The sequence below is a fragment of the Strongyloides ratti genome, scaffold srae_scaffold0000001 (genome assembly GCF_001040885.1).
Source record: "Strongyloides ratti genome assembly S_ratti_ED321, scaffold srae_scaffold0000001".
NCBI lineage: Eukaryota > Metazoa > Nematoda > Chromadorea > Rhabditida > Strongyloididae > Strongyloides > Strongyloides ratti.
In genome coordinates, this window is record NW_020171519.1 from 56443 (window position 1) to 82518 (window position 26076).

At 21.1% G+C, this 26076-nt stretch overlaps 11 protein-coding genes across 11 annotated transcripts; 6 read left to right on the plus strand and 5 right to left on the minus strand.

The window, feature by feature from the left end:
- Nucleotides 1-269: 269 nt before the first annotated feature.
- SRAE_0000002400 (Hypothetical protein) lies at nucleotides 270-2650 on the plus strand (the record flags this gene model as incomplete). Its single annotated transcript, XM_024645860.1, has 3 exons — nucleotides 270-302; nucleotides 687-863; nucleotides 2225-2650. The coding sequence occupies 3 exons, from the start codon at nucleotides 270-272 to the stop codon at nucleotides 2648-2650; spliced, it is 636 nt and encodes a 211-aa protein (XP_024500101.1).
- Nucleotides 2651-3597: 947 nt separating this feature from the next.
- Nucleotides 3598-5408, plus strand: SRAE_0000002500 (Flavin monooxygenase FMO family and Flavin monooxygenase (FMO) 5 family and Dimethylaniline monooxygenase, N-oxide-forming family and Flavin monooxygenase-like family-containing protein; the record flags this gene model as incomplete). The annotated part of the gene is made up of 2 exons (XM_024645861.1): nucleotides 3598-3948; nucleotides 4011-5408. 2 exons carry the CDS (start codon nucleotides 3598-3600, stop codon nucleotides 5406-5408), a joined length of 1749 nt encoding a protein of 582 aa, XP_024500102.1.
- Nucleotides 5409-8461: 3053 nt separating this feature from the next.
- Nucleotides 8462-12119, plus strand: SRAE_0000002600 (Innexin family-containing protein; the record flags this gene model as incomplete). The annotated part of the gene is made up of 4 exons (XM_024645862.1): nucleotides 8462-8525; nucleotides 9600-9956; nucleotides 10441-10631; nucleotides 10692-12119. The coding sequence occupies 4 exons, from the start codon at nucleotides 8462-8464 to the stop codon at nucleotides 12117-12119; spliced, it is 2040 nt and encodes a 679-aa protein (XP_024500103.1).
- A 455-nt stretch (nucleotides 12120-12574) lies between these two features.
- Nucleotides 12575-13717, plus strand: SRAE_0000002700 (7TM GPCR, serpentine receptor class t (Srt) family-containing protein; the record flags this gene model as incomplete). Its single annotated transcript, XM_024645864.1, has 4 exons — nucleotides 12575-12659; nucleotides 12720-12883; nucleotides 12934-13459; nucleotides 13509-13717. The coding sequence occupies 4 exons, from the start codon at nucleotides 12575-12577 to the stop codon at nucleotides 13715-13717; spliced, it is 984 nt and encodes a 327-aa protein (XP_024500104.1).
- Nucleotides 13718-15049: 1332 nt separating this feature from the next.
- On the plus strand, nucleotides 15050-15488 carry SRAE_0000002800 (Hypothetical protein; the record flags this gene model as incomplete). The annotated part of the gene is made up of 2 exons (XM_024645865.1): nucleotides 15050-15095; nucleotides 15139-15488. 2 exons carry the CDS (start codon nucleotides 15050-15052, stop codon nucleotides 15486-15488), a joined length of 396 nt encoding a protein of 131 aa, XP_024500105.1.
- A 304-nt stretch (nucleotides 15489-15792) lies between these two features.
- Nucleotides 15793-16751, minus strand: SRAE_0000002900 (Collagen alpha-5(IV) chain; the record flags this gene model as incomplete). Its single annotated transcript, XM_024645866.1, has 2 exons — nucleotides 15793-16533; nucleotides 16590-16751. The coding sequence occupies 2 exons, from the start codon at nucleotides 16749-16751 to the stop codon at nucleotides 15793-15795; spliced, it is 903 nt and encodes a 300-aa protein (XP_024500106.1).
- An 812-nt stretch (nucleotides 16752-17563) lies between these two features.
- Nucleotides 17564-18706, plus strand: SRAE_0000003000 (Sodium/potassium-transporting ATPase subunit beta family-containing protein; the record flags this gene model as incomplete). The annotated part of the gene is made up of 2 exons (XM_024645867.1): nucleotides 17564-17671; nucleotides 17711-18706. The coding sequence occupies 2 exons, from the start codon at nucleotides 17564-17566 to the stop codon at nucleotides 18704-18706; spliced, it is 1104 nt and encodes a 367-aa protein (XP_024500107.1).
- A 150-nt stretch (nucleotides 18707-18856) lies between these two features.
- On the minus strand, nucleotides 18857-19793 carry SRAE_0000003100 (Hypothetical protein; the record flags this gene model as incomplete). The annotated part of the gene is made up of 3 exons (XM_024645868.1): nucleotides 18857-19035; nucleotides 19078-19501; nucleotides 19542-19793. 3 exons carry the CDS (start codon nucleotides 19791-19793, stop codon nucleotides 18857-18859), a joined length of 855 nt encoding a protein of 284 aa, XP_024500108.1.
- A 136-nt stretch (nucleotides 19794-19929) lies between these two features.
- Nucleotides 19930-21142, minus strand: SRAE_0000003200 (Hypothetical protein; the record flags this gene model as incomplete). Its single annotated transcript, XM_024645869.1, has 3 exons — nucleotides 19930-20562; nucleotides 20607-20963; nucleotides 21005-21142. 3 exons carry the CDS (start codon nucleotides 21140-21142, stop codon nucleotides 19930-19932), a joined length of 1128 nt encoding a protein of 375 aa, XP_024500109.1.
- Nucleotides 21143-22006: 864 nt separating this feature from the next.
- SRAE_0000003300 (Hypothetical protein) lies at nucleotides 22007-22729 on the minus strand (the record flags this gene model as incomplete). Its single annotated transcript, XM_024645870.1, has 2 exons — nucleotides 22007-22582; nucleotides 22619-22729. 2 exons carry the CDS (start codon nucleotides 22727-22729, stop codon nucleotides 22007-22009), a joined length of 687 nt encoding a protein of 228 aa, XP_024500110.1.
- A 474-nt stretch (nucleotides 22730-23203) lies between these two features.
- On the minus strand, nucleotides 23204-23887 carry SRAE_0000003400 (Hypothetical protein; the record flags this gene model as incomplete). The annotated part of the gene is made up of 2 exons (XM_024645871.1): nucleotides 23204-23770; nucleotides 23810-23887. The coding sequence occupies 2 exons, from the start codon at nucleotides 23885-23887 to the stop codon at nucleotides 23204-23206; spliced, it is 645 nt and encodes a 214-aa protein (XP_024500111.1).
- Nucleotides 23888-26076: the final 2189 nt, after the last annotated feature.

Genomic DNA, 26076 nt, shown 5'->3' on the forward strand with positions numbered 1-26076 from the left:
GACTTTTCCTATTTGTACTAGCTTTATAAAAACCTATCACTCTAGGTGGAGTCACTTTTTTTTTAAAAAATTAATAGTTTCTGATATAACGGGATTGGCTGTAAATAAAGTTTAATAAAATGGACACACCCCATACTAATGAAAAACATTTAATCTACATGATAATATACTTAACCAGAGAAGCTTAGATGATGGCATAATAAATTGAACGATACTATTAACATTCATTCACAACAAATTTTGATAAAAAAAAAAAGTTAGCGTATCAAATGGAAAAAATATTTTCCTTTATTAAAAGTTTAGTTATTTTTAATATTCTTTAGAAGGTATAAATTTTGGCTTTGTCTAAGTACTTTGTCGGATAATACTCTTAGAATAAAATTATATTAATAAATAATTTTAAGATCAAAATGATTAAAAACTTTCTTATTTTTCTTAATTAAACTTATCCTATACAATTTATAAAATTATTTTGTGGGAGAGAAAATTTATTTATTAATGTTTAAAAAATTGATCATTTGATATAATAATGTATTTTTTTATATTACTTCATAAAATTTATAAGAGTAAGAAGTTGATATCAAAAGAAAGATTTTTGTTATACAAATGCTTTTTAAAATAAAATTATAATTAATTTTAAGAATAAAATATTATTATACTTATTAAATTTATCATTTTTTTTCTAGGTAACAATTAACATATTGGAACAATTTGACTACTTAAGAAGATGGAATCTTTTATCAAAAAGGAAAATAGTACAAGAAACTTTAATTAACACAAATGATGAGGCAATAAATAAAACTTTATCAAATAATGTATTTGAAAAAGAAATTTTAACTTATCTTTACGCTCTTTGGAAATTGGTAAGTAAAAACTTTTTTTTTAAGAAAATGATTTAAAAATTTGTATCTCTCTCGAGAGAAAATAAAGAGAGATGGTAATTCTTTAAATTTGAAATTTTATAACTTTAAATATTTCTTTTTTATTTTAAAACTACACTAAATATTAAATTCTTTTTTATTTTTAAGTTAAAAAAAATGACATGATACATTATAATCAAAACATTTAATAGTTATGAAAACAAATAGTTGTATAAAATTACACCAATTATATATGAGTAAAAATTTTTTTTTTTTTACTCAAAATAAATTTAAAATATAATTTTACTTGATGACAATTAAAGAAACATTTTACTACTTAGAATCATTTTTATTTTCGCCCACAAGTATATATATATATATATAGCTTTCATTTTTATAATAGTTAAAAAGAAAATTTTGGAAAATTATATTTTGCAGAAAGCTATCATATTAGATTTTATATAGTTTTGAGACTTCAGACATTCTAAAAATAGTAAATTTGTTTTAAAATGGAAAAAAATTTATCCAATTATATTTTTACTTTTAACAATAATTCAATGAGGTGAATTAACATAGCGTAAAACATTTTATATTTATTTTAACAAGTAAAAGAAAGATTTTTTTTTTTTATTTAATTTTGCTTGCATTATTATAAAATAATTATATTGGAGAGACAGGAGTTTTGAAGAAAAATTGCATGAGATTGAGATTACATTAAAAATTGTGACGTTTATACGTGTATTAATGAGTGGGATGCCATTATTATATTATATTCCTATAACCACCACCCTTTATTAAATAATATCAAAAAAGGAATAGACTGTGGTAATTTTTATTAATTAATAAAAGTCATTAACCAACGCACGTTAATTAAAATTTTATCAATTTAATCATGACATTTGCGTGCACATATGTTATGTATTTATGAAACCAACTGGACATTATAAATATCACTTCCTCAGTCTTTATTGAATTATTCCAAGAAAAGTGCAAGTACTTTTTAATTAACCATATCTTTTCTAATAATTCATTTTTAAAATATTAACATTTTAAGCAATACCAATAAAGATGATGTAAAATTTTAGTAGCATTTTTAAATGATAAAAATTTTTAATAGGAAGATGAAAAGTATGTCATTTTTATATCAATGTTTGATATAATAATTTTTGTATATAATATATATCTACTTATAATATTTTAAAATACTTTTCAAGAAGAAAACTTTTCCTAGAATAAATAAAAATTTGTTCTTTAAAAATATTTTGTAGTTAAAAATTTCAAGAGAAAAAAAAAATATATATATAAATTTTATAAAATATGTATAATTAAATTTTTTCTTTTTTATTTATAATAATTTTTTCTAGCAACATGATGTATGTGGTATTGAAGAAATAAAGATAACCCCTGAAGCAATAGAAGGGGCCAAATTTCTAATGGTATTAAAAAGTATTAATGTTTTTCAATATATGTTTGAGTACCCAAGAAATATTAAATGTAGAGATTTTTATAATCATTTATTTGCAAAAAGAAATCCAAAACAAATTATGTTAAAATTGAATGATATTAATGAAAAAGTTGACCAATATGATTTGGCACTTTTTTCAGATACTGTTAATATAAAACTTCAACTTTTTGATTTATCTTTAAAACATATCAATAATCATAATATTTGTTCAATATATCCATCAACTGATTGCAAGTATGGAAATGAAATATTTATGGTAAAATTAAAGGAAAACGGATCTGTTTTTCCATTATATCATCTTCCTGATGATATTTTTTTTAAATAAATGTTTTACTATTATTATTATCAAAATAATTAGAAATATATAACCGGTGAAATAGGATCATATAAATTTATTAAAAAATAGTGTCTCAGGAAAAGAGTTATTACAGTATGATTATAAATTTTTTTATAAACATTATTGTGCTAACGTCACAATATTTTTACAAAATAAAAAAAAAAAATAATATTCTTTATATCGTTAAAAGAATTATAAAATAAACTTTTTTTCTTGTTAAAATTTAAAGTAATATGCAAAAAAATTATTGTTTGATTTTTTTAAAGTTTGATTTTCAAATAAAATTTATTTAAATTTATTAATTTACCTTATTTTATTATAAAAATTTAATTTACTTCTAATACTGTTTTAATAATTTTGTTATTCTATTTATTAAAATATGTAATGGATAGTGAAGTTTTTTTTAATATTAATTTAAGAAAAATGTCCTTTTTTTTAAATATATATGGTACACTTACTTTTATTCTGTAAATTAACACACATATATATATATGTTTTTTTTTTTTTAAAATAAAAATGAATAAATTTGAAGTATAATAAGAGGCTTAGATATACAATATATGCTAATTTAAAAATACTTTTAATAAACTATACCAAATAAAGAAGATTTTCTTAATATTTTTGCTTGAACATAAATTTTCATAAAGAAACATTAAAGAATTATCGTTAATAACATTTTTCATTGTTATAAATATTACACATTCATTATTTTAATGAAGGTTGTATGAACCTTTATAGGTCATACTAAAAATAATTGTTAAAGAAGAAAATTGGAATAGTAAGATATATATATAACATATATATATATATATATATAATTGATGTTAGAAGGTAATTCAATTTACAAACTATTCTTATAATAACAATATTATTTAAATTATTTTTATATTTATATATTTGATCATTTATTTTAAATTTATATATAAAATTAAATAATGAATAAAAATAATTCTAAAATTCGTGTATGTGTTATTGGAGCTGGAGTTTCTGGGCTACCATCAATAAAATCTTGTTTAGAAGAGGGTTTTTCAGTTGTATGTTATGAAAAAACAGATGAACTTGGTGGTTTATGGAATTATCGTGAAAAAAATATATATGACAATGGTATGGTTATGAAAAGTACAATTGTCAATACATCTAAAGAAATAATGTCGTATTCTGATTTTCCACCACCTGAAAACTATCCTAATTTTATGCATAATACACTTGTCCAGAAATACTTAAAAGATTATGCTAAAAAATTTGATTTATTAAAATATATCAAATTTAATACACCAGTTAAGAAAGTTAGTTTTATTATTTTATATTCATTTTAATTTGTTATAAAAAAAAATTTTTTTTTTTAAAGGTTGAATTAAATTCAAATGGTTATAATGACTATGATACATGGAAAATTACTTTATTTAATGATAAAATTGAAATATTCGACAAAATTATTTTATGTACAGGACATCATTCAAAACCACAATATCCAGAAAATATTAAAGGTATGAACCATTTTAATGGAAAAATAATGCATGCAAAAGAATATCGTGATTATAAAGGATTTGAGGATAAAGATATATTTATTATTGGAATTGGAAATTCAGCACTTGATATTGCTGTTGAGTTAGCTAAAATTGCTAAAAGTGTTACTATTTCAACAAGAAGGGGATCTTGGATTTTTAATAGATGTAGTCAAGGTGGAATGCCATATGATATATTATTAATGAGTAGATTATACCAAAAAACTATGAATACAATACCATGGAGTGTTGCTAATGATTTTATGGAACATAGATTACAACAAAGAATGGATCATGATCTTTATGGTTTAAGACCAAATCATCGTTTCTTTCAACAACATCCTACAGTAAATGATGCTTTAGCTAATCTTTTATTATCTGGAATGATAACAATAACTGAAGATATTGATTTTATTGAAAAAGATGGAATTGTTGTAAAAAATGGAAAAAAATTTAATTGTGATATATTAATATTTGCAACTGGTTATACATTTTCATTTCCATATCTTGAACCACAAAGTATTATACCAATAAATAATCATGTTGTTGACTTATATAAATATATTTTTCCGTTAAATTATCCACAATTGGCAGTAATTGGATTAATTCAACCAATTGGATCAATTGGTCCTATCTCTGAATTACAAAGTAGAGTTGCTTGTCAGGTATTTGCTAATAACATAAAACTTCCATCAAAAGAAAAACAAATTATGGATATAGAGGAAAAAAGAAAAATTATAAAAAGAAGATATTTTGAAAGTAATAAACATACAATTCAAGTTGACTATATTCCATATATGGATGAACTGGCAGAGATGATTGGATGCAAACCACCCTTAAAATATTACTTTTGGAATGATTTTAAATTTTTTTTAAGACTTTATATTGGAGCAAATGTACCATATGTCTATCGGTTAACTGGACCACACAGTTGGGATGGGGCAAAAAATGCTATTGAAAATGTTCCTACAAGAGTTAAGAAACCAATAAAAAATCGAGAATGTAGAATACGTAAACATAAACGTCGTGGTGTTATAAATGAATACTTTCGATATATTTCAATGAAATGGATTGCTGGTTATTCAGCATTAATTTTATCTACTGGTGTATGGGTTTTTTGTTTTGGACCTACAGGAATTAATTTAATGTCATACTTTTTTTCAGTTTTTATATTTTTATTTATATTCAGCTTCATGTTGCTATGGTTTGACATTCAATATGATATGACAACAATTTTTTAATAAAAAAAAAAAGAACGACATTATATTTATGTAAAGAAAAAATTATTATTAAAAAAAAATATTAAAGATAATGAAGTGTAATTAAATTATAATATCATTTGTAATAATAAATTTTTTTTTTTATATTAGAATGATCATTAAAATAATTTTAAAAACTTTGGTATCCATGACAATTATTAAAAATTATAATTCAAATATTTATTTATATAAAAGGGACAGTAAAAAATTTCAAAGATTACTTCAAATTTATAATTATTAAATTTAAAATAAAGTCTATCATAGAAGGTGAATTTTAATTAGTAGTTAAAATTTAAGATATAAATATAAAATAAAATTGAATATATAATGAATAAATGTATATTTGGAGTATGGCTAAAGATAATATTTTTTAACCACTTTGAAGTTTAACAAAAATCGCCAATCTTGTTCTAAGATTTAATAATAATTTCAAAAGATTTATGTGAAAAATAATGAAATTGAAACAAGATACGTGTTAAAATTAGTTAATTTATCAAAGACACTTCCTATTCGTGAGATATTTTTGGAGGCAAATAAATTTGTTTAAATACTTAGTATTTAATTTTTTCTTTTTAATGATTAGAAAAAATTATTTTTATGACTCAAATTTTATTATAAATTATATATTATAATGTCCTAAAATATTCTTAAGATTATAATAAACAATTTTCTCATAGTGGTTTCAGTTTTTGGATGAGAAAAATATTAGAAAATAATTAAGAAGGTATTTAATAAATTATATTTTTTTCCATATCAATAATATCCTGGGCATATAATATTTAATTAGAATTTATTATAATGAACCTTACTTCTTATTTGCCATTTCGACAAAATTATTTGCCAAAGCCACTAGATGAAGTGGTAAAAATTACATACCGTCCTATTAATGATTATATTTTTGTTACCATTAAACTTTTAAATAATTTTTATTTATTGTTTTAAAAAAAAAAACTTTTATTTAACATTAAAATATATAACACTTTAATTAATATTATATACTATTATTATTTTATTTTATTTAAAACTTTTACATTAAAACAAAAGTTTTAATATTTCTAAATTAATGACAATTTCCAATTAAATATTTTCTACATCCTTTTTCATCTTTTAGCTATACCATATGCCATCTTGCGTAATAAATTTTATTAAATTAAAAATTTTTTCATTGTAATTTTGATAACTTTTCATGTTTTAGGAATTAAAAATTTTTCAAACCATCCTTTTTATTTTATGATGCAATTCATTGATATAATATATTATATAAATTATTTCTAATAATGTAAAATAAACTTTTTTATATTATTTATTATTATATCTATTCTTTATCTCTTTACTAATAATTTCTTTTAATTTATTAAAATAAAATCTTCCTTCTCTTTTTTTTTTCTTTATCCTTTAAATGTCTATAGAAAAAGAATTACTGAGATAAAAAAAAAAAAAATAGATAGTAACTTTAGATGACAAATGACCAAAAATGTGCTTTAAAAAAATATAAACATCTATAGGAATATATAATTATACTTCAAATGATCCTCTGACTTTTTAAATGTCTTTCCTTTTTATGACCTTATCTTTTTAGTGTACTAAATTTGAATCATCCACTATATATCTTCCAAAATCTTTTATATTTTAAGTTAGAACTTATAACACATGTATATTTTCATAATATAGCTCTTTTAATTTTTAACATATACTTATCATGCCTATTTTAATGTTACTTTCCCAAAACTATTTACGTTTCTTTATTATCTTCCAACTTTCTTTATTAAAAATTATTATTATTAGATTGGCAAACAAACCACTAGAAATAAATTTAGTTTTTAAACACTTTATTGTAACATTTAATATTAAAAGTAATATTTGTAAAAAAAAAAAAATTATTCATGGTATTCTAAAAATTTTTTTCAAAATAATAGAATACCTCTTACATTTTTCTAACAAAATAACTATGAATCTGGAAAACTGTTTTGATATATCTAAATAAAGCTAATATTTTTTCTTTGACATAATTACTCTACTATAATTAATAACTACATTACCCTCATAACAGCTATATTTTTCATCTATATATTCTCATGTTTTCTATATTTAATTTTTAAATGCATAAATTTCTTTTTTTTTTTAGATCATTGTTACAATTGCATGTTAAATATTTAACATATTATCTATTAAGTAATTTACAAAAATAAAAATAAAAAAAATAAATAAATAATAAATAAAAATAATATATTGCGAAATATTTTTACCTTACATAACAATTTTAAATGCCACCAATTATATTATTTTTTATTCTAAATTATATAAGCTTAAATGTCTCTTTTTAAAACAATCCTAGCATTATATTTTATTATTTATGTTTTACCTTTTATCATCAGATGTAAATTATTTTCTTGCAATTAAATACTCTTTAAGGTCAATTAAACTTATCTTATTTAGCCACCTTTTCAATTTATTTATTACATATTTATAAATACATATATATATTTATATTTTTACTTTTTATACATTTGGTACCTTAAACTAGCAAATGATACTTCTTTTTAATGGAGGTTTTTCCTTTTTTTTTCACATATATCAACAGTACTTTAAAAGTTTGTCATCACTGGGCAATAAATATATAATTTATACTTTACATAAATTATAATGTCAAACTTTTTTTTAACTATCTATTTTGTACTAATTCTTAATATGTTTTTATATTATTTTTCAGAAATTTTAATTAATATATATATATATCAATTATTTGTCATTTTTTTTATAAATAAATATTTTTATATTATACTAATATATCCTTCACAACCACGAATTATTAATTTAAATTAAAGAAAATAATTAGTACAGTATTTTTTGGAGTTGTTAATAAAATATTATTATAATTCAAAAAAAAAATTCTTTTTTTTTTTGGTTAAAGGAAATATTAAGAAAACTAGAAATATTTAAATAAATAGAAAAAAAAATTAGGAAACTATAAAAAAAAAACTTAATTCAGACATGATTGTCTGAATTGATATTAAATATTAACTTATGTCTAAAATATGCCTGTACCAACGACGAGACCATCGCCTCACGCAGATCCATTAAGAAGTAGAACTCGTGGAAGTAAGTTTAACAGAAAGTTTAAAAATTTTTTAATTTAAAAATTATAATATTATATCCTATAATGATGTTAATTAGGATAAAATAATGAAAAAAGGGTAACATAGAAATGTAGGAGAGATCGAGGAATATTACATTGACATAGAAGAATGTTTAATTTTGTCATGTTATGTTGAAGAAAACAAATTGAGCTTATTAAATATTATTTTTTCAATTTTTTTAAATAAACATTTTAATAATATTTTTTGGATATTATAACATTTTATTTATATGTATATATACATATATTGTTATAAATTATTCTAATTTTATGGTTGACAAAAATTTTTATAATTTTTAACAAAATTTTTGAAAAATATCTTCTTTTCTCAAATTTCTAATCTCAAATATATCAAATTATTATTATTTTTATGTTAATTAGTTATTTTTAATAAATAAAAATTTTTGTAAATCAACACCTACCTTATTACAAGAAAGATGAGTACAATTTTTCTTTTTATAATTTTCTCCTCCCTTATATTTAATATTATTATTACATATATATATATATATATATATATATGCTAAAATTGGTCATTCTTTTATCCTATTAGTAAGAAAAATAATTTTATAACATCATAATATTAAACCCTTATTACTTTTATTTATAGATATAAAATTATGAAATATTGAAAAATTGCTTTCATCAGTACAAAGTATTCATAATTTTATTATTTTAAGTGCAATAAATAGATTATTGAGTATTTATTATATATCTTAAGAATCATTATTATGAATTATTTTTCTGTCAATTATTCCCTTTTTTTTTCATCTTTAAATTAAAAAGAAAAAAAATTACTACTATAAGTACGATATATATATTATATATTACTTATCTATTTTATTTATTTTTCTTTTAAAATATTTATTTTTAAATAAAAATTTAAGTTATTAAATTATATATATAATTAATGTATATTATTAAAATTAATATTATTACATCCTTAATTTGGTAATTTAAATACCAAGACATGAGTAAAAAAGAAAAAAAAACTTTTAACAAAAGAAATGAGAATAATAAATTTGTTTTTAATAAAGAAGATATTCCTAATTTAAATGATAATTTAAAAACCGGAAACACTATAAGTGCACCAACAACACCTTCACCTTATAATTTACCACGCTTATCACGACACTTTAATCAGGAGAAAACATTTGACAACGTTACAAAAGAGGAACACAAAAATAAATTACCAAGAAGTTACTCATTATCACCGGGTGCAAATTTATGGAAAGTATTTAAAAGAAATAAATTGATACCTACAGATAATATATTTTTTGGTTCTGAATATCATACTATATCTAATAAACATATATATTATAGATCTAATCATCAAAATAGAAATAAACTAGTAAATAAACCATTATATAAAAGAAGGTGGCTTCAAAGACGAGGTAGGATTCATGTATTTAAATATCACTTTTATTAAAAAAAAAATTTTTTTTTTTTATATTTATATATTATTTTTAAAAAGAATATTTTATTATATCTTAAGAGATTCTATTGACATTTACCTGTCAACTTTTGTATACTTTACCATAATGTTTGTTAAGAAAAGTATCTTTAAATTTATTATTATTCACTTAATAAAAATTCTTTATCTTTATCAATATATATATATATATATATATTATTATATATTACCTATTTTATCTTATTAAAAATATAAATATCTTTTCTTTATATTTAAAACTAAAAAATAAAATTATTATAATATGCTTCGACGTAAGTGTTCTTAAAAAAAAAAAATTTTTTTTTTGTCAAATATTCCTCATTATCCTTCATTTTAAAATTGATGATCCTAAAAATAAAAAATATAATTAAAAATATAGTAATCTAAAAAATAATTTTTATTTGAAAACAATAACATTATTATAGGAAATACACGTGGAGATTCTCACTATCAACAAGCAGCTGTATTAGAAGTTGGAGCAATGGTGCTCCAAAATATGTTTAGTGCATTATCCTTCTTGCACTATAGAAAAGATGATGATTTTGTTGATAGATTGAGTTATTTTTATACTTCAAGTTTTTTAATAATGATGGCAGTTTTAGTATCTTTTAAACAGGTATTTTAAAAAAAAAAAAATATTTACATAATTTAAATATTATTTGTTTTAATAATATAGTTTGGAGGACGACCACTTGAATGTTGGGTACCAGCACAATTTACAGCATCATGGGAGGCATATACAGAAATGTATTGTTGGGCACAGAATACATATTGGGTACCAATAGATCAAGAAATACCAGAAGATATAGCAGAAAGAGAGTATCGGCAGATATCATATTATCAATGGGTACCTTTTTTTTTATTAATAGAAGCATTTTTGTATTATATACCATGTTTAATGTGGAGATTAATGAGTGATAAATCAGGTATACGAATGAATGATATTGTTCAAATGGCAACAGAAAAAGAAAATATAGAACCAGAGTATAGGTTAAGAACAATAGAATCTCTTGCTAGGCATATAGAAGCAGCATTAAGATATCAACATACAGCTACCTCTAGAACACAATATACATTACATAGAGTATTTAAATGTTTTAATATGAGGTATTATGAAAGTTATGTAACAGGATTATATTTAGCAACAAAAATATTTTATGTTACTAATATTATGGTAAATTTAATTTTAGTTAACAAATTTTTAGAAACAGATGAATATAATATTTATGGTATAGGTGTCCTTAGAGATTTATTATTTGGTAGAACATGGATGGAATCTGGAAATTTTCCACGTGTAACATTATGTGATTTTGAAGTAAGAGTATTAGGGAATACACAAAGACATTCTGTTCAATGTGTTCTTGTAATAAATATTTTTAATGAGAAAATTTTTATTCTCATATGGTTATGGTTTTCTCTACTTTTAGTAGCAACAACTTTTGATGCATTATATTGGTTTAATGTTTCAATATTTCATAGAGATAGATTAAGATTTGTATTAAGACATTTAGAATTAACATCAGATCCTGATAAACCAGAATTATTTAGGAAAGAAAAACGTAAACAAGTAGAACATTTTGTTAAAACATATATAAAAGTAGATGGAGTTTTAGTATTACGAATGATAGCATTACATGCAGGTGTTATGTATTGTACAGAAATAACAGATGCATTATGGAAAAGATATTTATCCCAAAGACCAGAAAATTTAATAGATGAAGATTCATCATTAATACATTTTGCTAGGACACAATCAATAAGAAAACGTCAAGGATCTCCAGGTTCACGTGATCCAAGTCTTTCACCTCATAGAACAACAAGTCATCAAAAATTAAGTCGATTCTTGTCAAATAGAAGTACTGGATCTATAAGAATTCATCGTTCAAAAGATAATAAAAATCAGGGTACAACAATTCCTTTGTCAGAAGTTTTAACAACACAAACACAACCACCTCCTCCAACAATAAGTAAACCTACAATAGTAACAATAACATCACCTTCAAGAGCAGAATCTCCTGATAGAGGACATTTATCAACAAGAATAAGTACTAAAAGTTCTCCATCAAAATTAAATAGTAATACTAACTCAGGACATGCTTTATAAGAATATAAAAATAAAATAAAATAATTATAAGAAACATATGACAAAAAAAAAATATGCATTCCTAAAGATATATAAATTTTTCTACCTAAATAAATCGTCTTTTAAATGGAGCCTTATTAAATTTGAAACAAAAATTAATGTTACTTTTTTAATTATTATTATAAAAAAAAAATCAAATTTTTAATATTAATAAAAAAATACTAATCTTAATTTATCTTCTTTATAATAAAAGAGAAATTTTTTTTTCCTATTTTTTTTAATATTTTAAATTCAAAAACATTTTTTTTTTCTTTTATTATTTTAATAATTTCACAATTACGATACCATATTTTAATTAGAAAATAAGTTATAAAAATATTTTTTTTAACAAATAAACATTCATTTATACATATATTCACCTCTAACATATTTCTTACTTAACTTTTATATTTTATCTTATTATTTTTTAAACTATAATGGTAATATTGTATGCTTCTGAATATATTCTTAAAACTTTATATGATTGTTCTTTTCTTAGTGAAGAAGAATGGTGGAAAGAAGGTAAACCATCACTTTTAATAGGAATTTTTTATATAATTCCTGGTTTTATATTTATGATAGTTTACATTCCAATTGGTTTCATATTTTTAAAAAAAGAATTTTTACAACTAACTTGTTACAAGTTTATGCTTCTTTTATTTTTATTAGATGAAATTTGCCTAAGTGGTTGTTCTATTTTTAGTGGAATTATGGCAATTCAAGGAGCTGTTTTTTGTAACCATCCGGTAAAAAAAAAATAAATATTTAATTAAATTATCTTTTTTTTATATAATAGAAAATAATGTGGATTTTTGGTCTGATATGTATAAGTTCATGGGGTTCTTGTTGTAGTTTATGTGTATTTATGGCATTAAATAGGTGTCTTGATATAGTTAATCCAGCTATAAATAATATTTTATTTCATGGTAAAAAAGCATTCATATGGATGATTTTATCATTAATATATGGTTTTTATATTGGTACACTTAATCAACCAATGTTTTTTTCATCAAAAATGTATGGTTGGTTTTACAATCCATATTTTGGTACAAATCTTACAAATTTAAGAGAAATTAAAGATTTTTCAAATTACCCACATATTATAAATAATTTTTTGGTTGTAATAATACTTACATCATTATATGCATATTTTTGTTTTTCAATAACTTTAAAATATAAGTTATCAAAAAAATTTTGTATTACAAGAGCACAAAAAAATTTATTTATACAAGCAACTATTATATGTTTATTAAACTTTTGTGCAGCAATACTGTATATTTATATTCAATTTATACCTGCTGATATAAAACTTGCTATTGTTGGTATGTCTTTTTTTTCTAAATTATTTTTACTTAAATAAAACTTTTTTAGCTCATATGGCATGGATATTTACTCATGGATTTTCTTCGTTTATTTATCTTATTTTTAATAAACAAATTAGACAAAAAATTTTTAATATGATTTGTTTTATCAAAATTACCAATTCTCATATTACAGTTGATAAAATAACACAATTTAAATCTAAGGTAAATATATGTAATCAAAGTATTGCAAAAAGTAATACTTTACTGTATAAATAATTATATTCATATAATGTCATTTATTAATTTTTTTTTCAATAATTTTTTAATACAAATAAAGTACTGTTTTATTTTTCAATTATTTAGTTAAAAGTTAAAATTAATAAATTTGTTTTTTTTAAATATATATAAATTTTAATATTATTAAATTTTTTTTTTTACTTATTTTTTACCTCTAAATTTCCCAAAGATGTATGAAAATCATTTTACCGTTAAAATATTTTCCAGACATTAAAGTTAATTTATATCCAATAATATTTTATAAGTATATAAAAAAAATGACAGATAACATCTTTGTAAAAATATTGTTTTACTATGAAATTTATTTTTAAACATTTAATCTTACTTTTTAACAACTAAGAAAAGAAGGGAATATATTTATTTAATTTAAAATGTGTTACAACAAAAAATATATAATTTTTAAAATAAATGTTAATGTTAAAATTCTTTTTTTTTTATTAACATAAAAATAATATAAAAGAATTTTAATTATCTAATTTTATTTAAAATAATTCTGTATAGACAATTGCGAGGTAATTATAATAAAAGCAAATCAATCAATTTTATTTATAGATACTTTTAACAAATTTTTATTTTTAATCATTAATTATTACAATGAATATATTTATTTATATTCTTTTATTCTTTGAAATAAAATGATAATTAGAAAATTTAATAAGTCAAATAGTTTTATTTCAATAAAAATTATATCTATTTGTCAAATTTCTTTCTTAATATTATATATATCTGAACAAATTTAATAAAAATAAGTAGTAGGAGAAAAGTTTTTCTTTAAAATACTAGATTAACTCGATTTGAATAAAATTTTGATACTAAAAATTAGTTTATTTTAATGATAAAATATTTAATTATAACTAATGCACTTTTTTTAAAGAAATATTTTTAATTTATTTATATATGTAACAAAATAATATATTTTTAAATATATAATAACAAAATTTTATGTGAACATAATAATTTTATAAAAAAAAATATAATATATAATTTTATTTGATTCAATACATAAATATAAATTATACAATAAAATGAAAGCTATATGCGTTTTGATTGTGATAATAATATAATATAATCTACAACCTTAACGTAGCAGGGTTCAAACCTTGTGGACGATGATAGAAAGACTGTGGCAACACATCAGAAAAAGTTACTGTTGAAATAACCCAGTCATTGCTGCCTTCCTTCTGAGTTCAAAAACATTTTCATTTTTTTTATTTATTTCTATTAATAAACATAACTTTAGTAATTACTTAATTTTATTGATTTTTGTCAAATTAATATTATTTTGTTATGAAATATATTATTGTTTGTCACATGTCTTTTGCATTTATTTTTATTATTTTAATCAGTATACTTCAAGGTAATTATTAAATGAATCATGTTTTACTTACTTTATCTTTCAGTAATTAATGGATTATCTCTTACTGATATTGAAAATAAAAATTCAAAAATTAATTTAAAATTAAAGAAATTTATAATTCCAACAATTATTTATCCTAAAATTACATCTAATGAATTATTAAATAAATGGTATTCACAATATCCATTAAATGATGATGATACTCCTCTTCCTGGAGATCCACCTGTAAAAGGATTAACTGATGTTGGCATAAGAGAACAAATAGGTGTTACATATGGTGTTGGAAGTTTTGGTTATCAAAGAGATTTTGGTATTGGTACAGGAATATCTGGACGTTCTGGTGGTCAACTTTATGGTTATGGTTCAAATTTCTTTCCAAATGTATTAGGATAACTGGTATATTAAAAGAAGTTTTTAATTTTATAATATTAATAGATTGTATTGTATTATTTTTATATTCAATTAAAATTGTCTTCTTTTTTTTTTACCTATAATAATTTTATATATAATTATCTATCTTTTTTAAGGACTAATTAAATATAATGAATTTTAAAAATTGTCTTTTATAACTATTACTACTTTTATAATTGTTATAAAAATTTTCATTATATATAGAAAATAAATATAATACATATTTGTAAAAATTTTTTTTATTTTTAATTCAATTAAATGCAAATAATAGAGAGAAAAAGTATAATTAACGTCTAGTTCCATCTTCAAAGAATATTCCTCCATCGAGAGCACAATATTTTGGACAAATACCTTTTTCTCCTGGTGGTCCTTGTGGTCCTTGAGGTCCTGGTAAACCTGGTTTTCCTTCAACTCCTTGTGGTCCATCAATACCACGAGGTCCTTTTGGTCCTTGTGGTCCTTTAGCACCTGGAGCTCCAGGAGGTCCTGGTGGTCCTTGAGGTCCTTGAACACCTGGTTCACCTGGTGCTCCTGGTTCTCCTGGAACAAGTGGTTCTGCTATAGCTGGAATTCCTGGTTGTCCTGGTTCTCCCATTGGTCCTGATTCTCCTGGTGCTCCTGGAGCACCTTTTGGTCCTGCTTCACCTGGTGGTCCATCAATACCTGGTCTTCCTGGTAATCCAGGTATTCCTTGATCTCCTGGTGGTCCAGTTGGACCTGGTGGGCCAGGTGGTCCTCTAGGACATTGCTTACATGGTGGTGGTGTAACTGCATCACATGGTTGTTGTGGTGGTCTTCCTGGAACACCTGGAAGTCCTGGTGCACCAGGTTTTCCTGGTTTACCTGGTTTTCCTTGTGGTCCTGCTGGACCTGGTTTTCCAGGTAAACAACATGCTTCACATTTTCCTTTTGGTAGTAAATCTTCATTATCAACTCCATATCCTGCTTGACGAGAAGTACGATTACCAAATATTATTGGCATTTTTTTAAGTTCTTTAACTTCAGCCCATATATCTTTGGCAGAACCCTATAATTTAATAATTATAAATAAAATTAAAAATTAAACAAAATTATTTAACAAACCTGGCAAAGATTTATTTCATTTGTCATTTGATATTTTACACTACTAACATAGCTATATATTAATGGTAAAGTAAGGCATACACTGATAATTGAAACAACAGAAAATGTAATAGCTGAGTATGCTACAAATCTGTAAGCTTTAACTTTATTTTCAATATCCATATTAAAAGTAAATGGAAAATGTAAAATAAAGATACTGATTTAAAAATTACTACCTCTCTTTAAATAGTCTTTTTTAAAAATCCCAAACCAGTTCATCTAATAATCCACCTAATCTAAAATAGTTAAAATTAAAAGGAGGAATATTGAAAGTAAGATTCCATTCAATGATTGAAAAGGTCATTCATCACTTTAAAATTCTAATATTTGATGTTATTTAGATAGAAATTTTAAAGATTAAGAAAAGATTTGTTAATTAATTTTTGAATTACAAATTTTTAAGAGTTATCCATCTAATATAAGTTAATTTTTTTTTGCTTGCTATATTTAATGAAACATGTATTTTTATTTAAAAAAATTTTTTGATAATTTAATAGTGAAATATAATTAACATTAAATAAAAATTATTGGAATTTTTATTTCGAATTTTTTTTATAAATAAAGAATGTACTAATCAAAATAATCTACCAGTTTTTTAAACATATGTAATTTTTTTTTTGTACTACTATATTGTCTCTTAATCAATTGAGGTCGTTATTGTGATTTTAATCACTTTTATTAAACAAATACATGTTGTATAGATATCTTCTTTTTTTTTTAATTGTAATTAAGAAAAATAGATTTTGTAGATAATTAATTTATTTTAATGTATATCGCTAATTTTAAAATGATAGAATTTATTGAACAAAAAAAATGTATATAAAATTATTCAAATAATTTAAAATTTACATATTTCTTTATAATAAATATTGATAAAATATTTAAAAAATGATAGTTTTGTGAAGAAAAAAAAAATTTATAATTTTTCTTTTATAATGAATTTATCCACATCATCAACATTAAAAAGTGCTCAAACATCAACAGATTTTGTTAATACAAAAAGCAAAAAAAAAACTAAATCAAGTAAATCTTCATTAATAAAAGTAATTTTTAATTAATTTTTATTAAAATATTTTTATTAGCATAATGATGAAAATAAAGAAAGATTGTCTTTATTAACTGATGAGAAATATTCTTCATCTAAAAAAACTATTTCATTTAGCAAAGATACAGATTTTACAACTAATCATCATCTATTAAAAATAAATACCAAATATGGAGAAAACAAAAATATGTTAACAGGAAAACAACTTAAATTAAGAGAATTGGTAAAATCAAGAATAACATTTGTTGATTGTGGAAAAATAATCTTATTTTACATAATTCTAAATTCATTTTATTTTATTTTTACTCTTATTATGTTTGCTATTTTTAAACCAAGTAATATTGATCATCCTATTATTCATGGAGAATCATCATTTCATGGATATGAACCAAAATTAATTACAATACCTATGACTAAAAATCCTGGTGGAAAATTAAAATTTTTAAAATTTGATCCATCTGATATTAGTACTTATGAATTGTATACTAAACAAATAGAAAAATTTTTAGAATTATTTAATGATACTTCCAATGGTAGAAATTGTTTAATTGGTGAAACTAATAAAGATGTTAATGATGGTTTATTAAAACAAAATAAATTTTGTATGAATAAACAAATAAATTCAATAACTCTTCCTGATTGTACTACTGAACATGATTTTGGATTTAAATATGGTAATCCATGCTTTTTTTTATCACTTAATAATCATCTTAATTGGATACCAGGTAATTTAAATGAAACATACATTAATGAGAATAATCTTAATGGTATTGATACTAATCATTATATTCCAATCACATGCCATAATGATGATAATAATATTAGATTTAAATATAGTGATAAAAATGGTATTAATAAAAAATTTTATCCATTTTTAAATATTAAAGGGTTTCATAAGGGATATGTAATTATTCAATTTTATGATTTAATTCCTAATAAAGAATATATTCTTACTTGTATATTACATACTGGAAATAATGAAAAAAAATTGAAGGAAAATAAAGTAATAATTAGAATTATTGTAGACAAATAATTTTATACGATTATTTTAATTATAAATATAATAAAGTTTATGCATATGGTATAAATAATAAAAATAATTTTATTTGTTTTTATTTTTAACTTTATATCTATTATTTTTTCTTAATTAACATATAAATGTTATATTATTATTTAATGGTTATTAATTTGTTGTTGTATACTCGAGAAATACTTTTTTTTGAGCTATTTTATAACCACAATTATAAGCAAATGAGGTAAATGAATTTTGATTAATTGATGACATAACTATTGAATGTGGTTCAAATGATGTTGATGTATATTTAAAACCTTCATTTGGTGAATAATACCAGTTTTTACGTACTAAACAATAGTTTTGTTAGATAAAAATACGATAAAACTTACAAAAAGCATTTCTTCTATAACAAACAATTTCATCTTTATCAAAATTATTTTGATCTTTATCTAAGATAGTATCATGCCATTTTATAAAACGATTTAATTTATTAATACCAAACCAATAAAATAAATTTCCTAATATAGCATCAGTTTGTAAAAATTTTGGTCCTATAACTACTTCAGTAGGTATTGATGATGATAATCTTCTATTTCTATCAAGACATTTTTCATCAGATAGTCTTGTTAGATGTTCTTTACAATTTTTAATGTATTGTTGAACTAAATTTTCATAATATTCTTTTGTTCTTCCTGGTCTTGCTCTAACATAATAATTATAATAATACATATATAAACTTGTCCTTTGTCCATTAGGAAGAATTTTTTCAATTTGATCAATTTGTTCTTGTGTAAGAGTAGAATTATTAGAATTCTTTAATTGAATTTTGTTAAAAAAATATATTTTAACTTACTGTATTAGACTTTGTTAATGGCGTACTATTATTAGCTGTAGGTAAATTATTCAAATTTGATGCTTGTTTTTGTGGAAAAAAATAATCAGGAGCAGAAAAATTTGTTGACGTTCCTGGATTTATATTTGTTGAAGATAATGTACCAGTTTCTGTTGATGGTTTCATTTGTTTAACAGGTCTTATTTGAACATTATTATTTGGACGATCAAGTAAATTAACATCAAATAAACATTCATAATTATTATCAGTCATAGCTTTTTTTTTTATATTATAATAGCAAAAATAATTAAAAAAAATCTTTTATTTATAACATAAAAATAAGAAAATTTAAATATTCAATTTCAAGTAAATCACTCGATCGTTTAATAAATATTAAAATTTGTTTTTATTATATATTTGATGTTGTAGAAATTCTTCTTGTCATCTTACTACACTTACCACCAATTGAAATAATAATTTCATCTGAAAACTTATTTTCTAAATTTTTAAAACCATTATTTTTTATTGATGATTTTTTTATAATACCATTATCTATATATAATTTTTTATTATTATTTTTTGTTTCATTTATCCAAATTTCTACATCACTAACATTTGAAAAATTTTTTTTTATCTTTAAATAATTTTTAAAAATATTTTCAAATGTATTAATATCAATTATTTCATTATCAACTAGTTTATAAAATCTTGGTTTGACACATAATATAGTAAGTAATCCATAATTATTTGAATATTTTTCATTTTCATTATTATGTTTATCAATTGCAAAAACATAAATAGAATTATCAACTATTTTTAATATAAAAACAATTGACATTTTACTATTAAGTACCCATTTTTTAAGAGAAAGAATACTTGTATCGGTCAAGGTTAAATCATGTAATATATACCAATATTTTTTTTTATTTTCACTTTTATGTAAAAATTCGTCTGTATTTAAAAATAAATATGTTGTAAATGAAGATTTTATCAAAAACATTTGAACAGGTGTTAGTACTTTTGATTTAAAATTATAAAAGTTCTAAAAGTTTATATATTATTATGGTTTTATATCTTTAAACATACTATATTTTTTCCAGTAATTTTATTTGTAATATAATTTTTTAAACTATCACATATTTGTGGTGTATTTTGTTTAATCCATAATATCATACTTTGTGTTATATCTGTATAAAAATTCATTTTTTCAACAATATCATCAATAATTTCTTCATCATCATCTTCAATTTTTACACCAGCACAAAAAAAACAAGCATTTAAAAGAATTCTTGGACATTTAAATATTTCAACATAAATATCAGGAATATTAAGAAAAAAATATGGTGTTTTTTCCAAAAAAAGCTTACTACTTATTTCTGTAACGTCAACATTTGATGTATAAAAATCCCATAATGGTGTTGTAAAAGCTTCACCAAATATTTCCTAAAATAAATAAAATAAAAATAAAAATAAAATAAACTTACACTTATAGCAATATTATCTAAACATTTATATTTTAATATAAATTTATCATAATATTCTTTATAATTAATATCCATATTAATATGTGATATATATTTATAAATATTTTCATAAGAATTTTCTAATTTTGGTATAATCATAATAAACCATCAAAAATTAGTTAAATAATAATTACACACTAAAATTATATATATATATATATATGTATAATAATGATCATTGAAGTTACTAATAACAAGATCAAACAACAATTCTCTTTTTCTTTATTTAAATTATTGTAATTTTATAAATTATGAATGATCTTTTTTTAAAAGTTAATTATATTATTTAACTTTAAAAAATATATAAATGTAATATTTTTGTGTATACATTAAATTAAAGAGACAAAAATTATTTAAAATTAATTTATCTTATTAGTTGATATGGTACTTAAATGTACTTTTTTAATCTTTCAAATATATCAAAAAACGTGATATTTTTTAGTTGAATTATAAAAAGATAATTTTTAAATTTTAATTGTAGTTAATATTGTTATTATTTAAACTTTTTTTAAAATATAATAAATATATTCTTAAGTTTTGGTGGTAAATGACAAATTAATATTTTTATGTTTTAAGTATTTTTATAATTTTCTCATAAACAAGTTTATTTTTAACTTTTATTTTTTTAAAATACTATAAATATTTTATTTAGTATATTAATAGTAAAAACAATTGTATAAAAAATATTCTACTTTATATAACCCAAAAATTTTTTTGTCATCATTGAATTTTAAAAATTTTTATAATTAATTTATTAAATTTAAAATGTAATACTTTAATAAAAGAAATCTAAGTACATTATTTTACATAAATACTAATATTTTCATTATTAACACTTCTAAAATAACTTTTTTTATTCTTATAAATGTATTAATATTACATAAAAAAATAAATTTCAAAAATAATGTAAAATGAAATACAGGTTTTTCATCTATCAAAATTTATAAATTGAAAATGATGTAACTAGTCTTTTAATGGATTGCACTTTAAAAATTTTCCATTACAGAATGGTATTTCAATATTGTAAGTTATCATTAATATATTACAACTAAAGTCAGCTGCTTTATTTCCACAAAAAGATAAATAAATATTATCTAAACAATTTGTATAATCATTTAAAGCCGAACATTCACCTTTAGTAGGAATATTTTTTTCTAAATCATTTGTACATTTTGTTATCATATCATGCCCAAGAAAACTAATGCTACTTAAACAATTAAAATTATTTAAAATATAATTGTATGCTTCAGTACATTCATATTTGGACATGGCATAATCACCAGCATAATGATAATTATCATTATTATTAAAAGTTCCAATTTTTAATAAATCTTGTGGATTTATACAATTAGCAGCATCTCCAAGACAGGAAGTAAGTTTATTTTGAAAATTACAAATGTTTTTAAATTCTGTAACATTTGAAGATATTTGAAGTTTAGCTCTCCTAACAACAAAGGTTTGATAATCTGGAAAAATTTTTTCTGATCCAATTGTTAAATTGAAATTAGAAAAATAATTTTGATAACAATTAAGAACGGTCTAGAAGTAAGTAAATAAATTTATTTTTTTACTTACATCATAAGAGGATTGTAGACATGTTGATGCGGAAACACTATTTTCAATATTTTGTTGTAGTATTTTATTTCCCACACTTATAATACTTAAAAATTTTAATAAATTAATCATTATTTAAATATTATAAAATATTAAACTTATTATTTAAATATTTAAATATTAGCTAAAACGGATGTAAATGACGTTTAACAAAGATAAACCAACTGATAAGATTTTTACAAGAGAACTTTTCTTGATAACAAAGTAAAACAATATGTTAAAGATGAACTTTAGTTAATTTTTATAATATTTATTATACATGTTAATATAAAAAAATCTTTCGATTTACATTAATATAAATTAATTTTAAAACTTTTATTTAAATTAATTATTAAAATAATATTATGTAGATAGTTTAAAAAAACACTATAAAAAATTTGATAGTTACATCATAAATGATTTTAATAATATTAAATAAAAAATTAATTAATTTCTTATTTTTATTTAAATATAAATTATTGTTAAAACATTTTATAACTATTAAAAATATTTTATAAATAACATTACAACAAGTTTTGAATGATAAATTTTTATTTTTGTATTAACTTATAATGGGTTACATTTTACAAATTTTCCATTACATTCTGGCATATCATATGTCATATCAATTTTAGCTAAATTACAAACAAAATCTGCTGCTTTTGGTCCACAAAAAGAAGAATAAACTCCACTAAGACAAGAAATCAAATCATTTCCAGCTTCACATCCTTTAGATTTAAGAGAATTTTCAAAATTAGTTGAACATTCTTTAATTTTATCAATACCAAAAACTTCAGTTGTTACTAAGCAATTAAAATTATTTAACAAAAATTGATATCCTGTTGTACATTTATAATTAGACATATAGTAATCTCCAGTATATTCTTCATTATCAGACTTATTGAATTTAAAAATTTTTAACAAATCTTCTGAATTGACACATGAAACGGAACTTCCAAGACATGATGTAAGGGAATTTTGTATTGTACAAGTTTCTTTTAATTTATCTATTGAACCTATTATTTCATAATTTCTTCGAGCTTCCAAAAAAGTCTTATATTTTGGAAACATCATTGATGATGAAATAGTTAAATTATAAAAGTTTAAAAATGAAGTATAACATGATGTTACAACCTTAATTTATTAAGTAATTAATTAACAAAAAAAATTTACAGAGTATGAAGATGAATTACAAATTGAAGTTGCTCCAGCAGCAGTAAGTAAAGTAAACAATTTAGTAAAATGGATCATTTTAATAATTTTTAATAATTTCCAAAAATTTAACGCTTTTATATACTTCAAAAATATTTTATCATATAATTCCACATTTTTATTCTTAAATGATATCATTTTATTAATTATTAACTATTAAATTTGTAACAGAAATTAATAAACAAAGAAAAAAAAATTGATAACTGTTGAAAAATAAATGAGTCATATTTTTATGAGCAATATATTACAAAAAATATATTTTAAATATTGCTAAAACTTTATTAGTTTTAGTTTTGTAAAAACATTTTTTTATAAACTGATATTTAAAATATACATTTTTAACATATTTTGAATGATAATAAATTTTAATATTAAAAGAATATTAAAAAATATAAAAAGTTGGATTTTTTTATAGAAATTTTTTAACTTGAAATATGACATAAAGCAAATTTTTAAATATCTCCAAAAAACTTGAACGTATATATAAGTTATTAGTTTGTAGAAGTTTGATAAACATTACACTTTTTTTTAAATTTTAAATATACATACAAAAAATACTTTATACTTATACATTTCATAAAAAATGATTAATAATCGAATTTGAAAATTCGTTTGTGAATATTTACATTTTAGAGTAATATTTAAAAAAAGCAAAAAATTTTTCAAAAAATTTTTGTTACAGACTTTTCATATCCCAGCTGAACATTATTAGATTAATATTGTATTAGTTTCATTGTATTGCTCATGAAATGCTAGCTTATAATAACTTGTTTCTGCAAAAATATCTCCAAAATTTACAGAGATTCACAATTGGTCCAAAAATTTCCAACATAACCTTCAGCATAAATACTAAAAAACAACTTTTTTTCGAATTTCGAAATGAAACTACACTCATCTGATAGCCTTTGAAAAATGATAAATTTTAAATATAATCAAGGCTATATCAAAAGCAAAACATGAGGAGTTGTAATGAGTCAAAGTTAGAGGCGAAAGTGGGGAATATTTTTTGAAAAAATCCGACTTCCATAATATTATTGAAAATAATAGAATAAAAATAACTATTCTAGATCAGATTTTTGTAAGAAATTGAATGAGACTAGTCTCATCTTCGTATCTCTTCTCGATCTCAAGATATGATGAAAAATGTATCTTTAAAAAGTTTCAAGTACGAAACTCATAACTCAAGTAAATGAGCTTCTAGAAGCATGAAATCAGATGCGCTGAACTTCTTAGGACTTTTAAGCTATAGTCTACGTTGAAAATATTTTCTAAATTTCAACCGTTCTTGAGATATATTGTCTGGTATTTTTGCGCGCCTAATTCATTGTCATCATTTTTTATATCTCAATAACTATTGGAGGTATAAAAATGGTTTGAACGTAGACCCTAAATGAAAACTAAAAAGTAGTTGATTCCAGAAATTTGTTTGTTAATACCTTTATTTTGAAGCAAGATATAGCAAAAGGCGGAAATTTTTTCTAAATATTCATTGTTTTCAACTTTTTTATATCTCAGCTAAAACTTATCAGATTATTTTAAGACTAGTTTCATTAGATTTTTCATAAAAAATTAGTCTAGAAAAAATTGTTTGTTTACAAAAAGCTTCGATATTTTCCGAGATTCACAATTGATCAAAATAATGCAATCTTGACCTTCAGATTGAGTACTAAAAAGACAACTTTTTTTCGAATTTCAAAATGAAACTACACTCATCTGATAGCCCTTGAAAAATGATAAATTTTAAATATAATCAAGGCTACATCAAAAGCAAAACTTGAGAAGTTGTGATGAGTTAAAGTTAGAGGCGAAAGTGGGGAATATTTTTTGAAAAAAATCTACTTCCAAGATGTAATGAAAAATATTAAAATTAAAATAACTATTCTATATCAGATTTTTGCGAGAAGTCGATTAAACCTACTCTCATCTTCGTATCTCTTCTCGATCTCAAGATATGATGTAAAATGTATCTTTAAAAAGTTTCAAGTACGAAACTCATAACTCAAGCAAACGAGCTCCTAGAAGCATGAAATTAGATGCGCTGGACTTCTTAAAACATTTGACCTATAGTCCACATTGAAAATATTTTCTAAATTTCAACCGTTCTTGAGATATATTGTCGGGTATTTTTGCGCGCCTAATTCATTGTCATCATTTTTTATATCTCAATAACTATTGGAGGTATAAAAATGGTTTGAACGTAGACCCTCAATGAAAACTAAAAAGTAGTT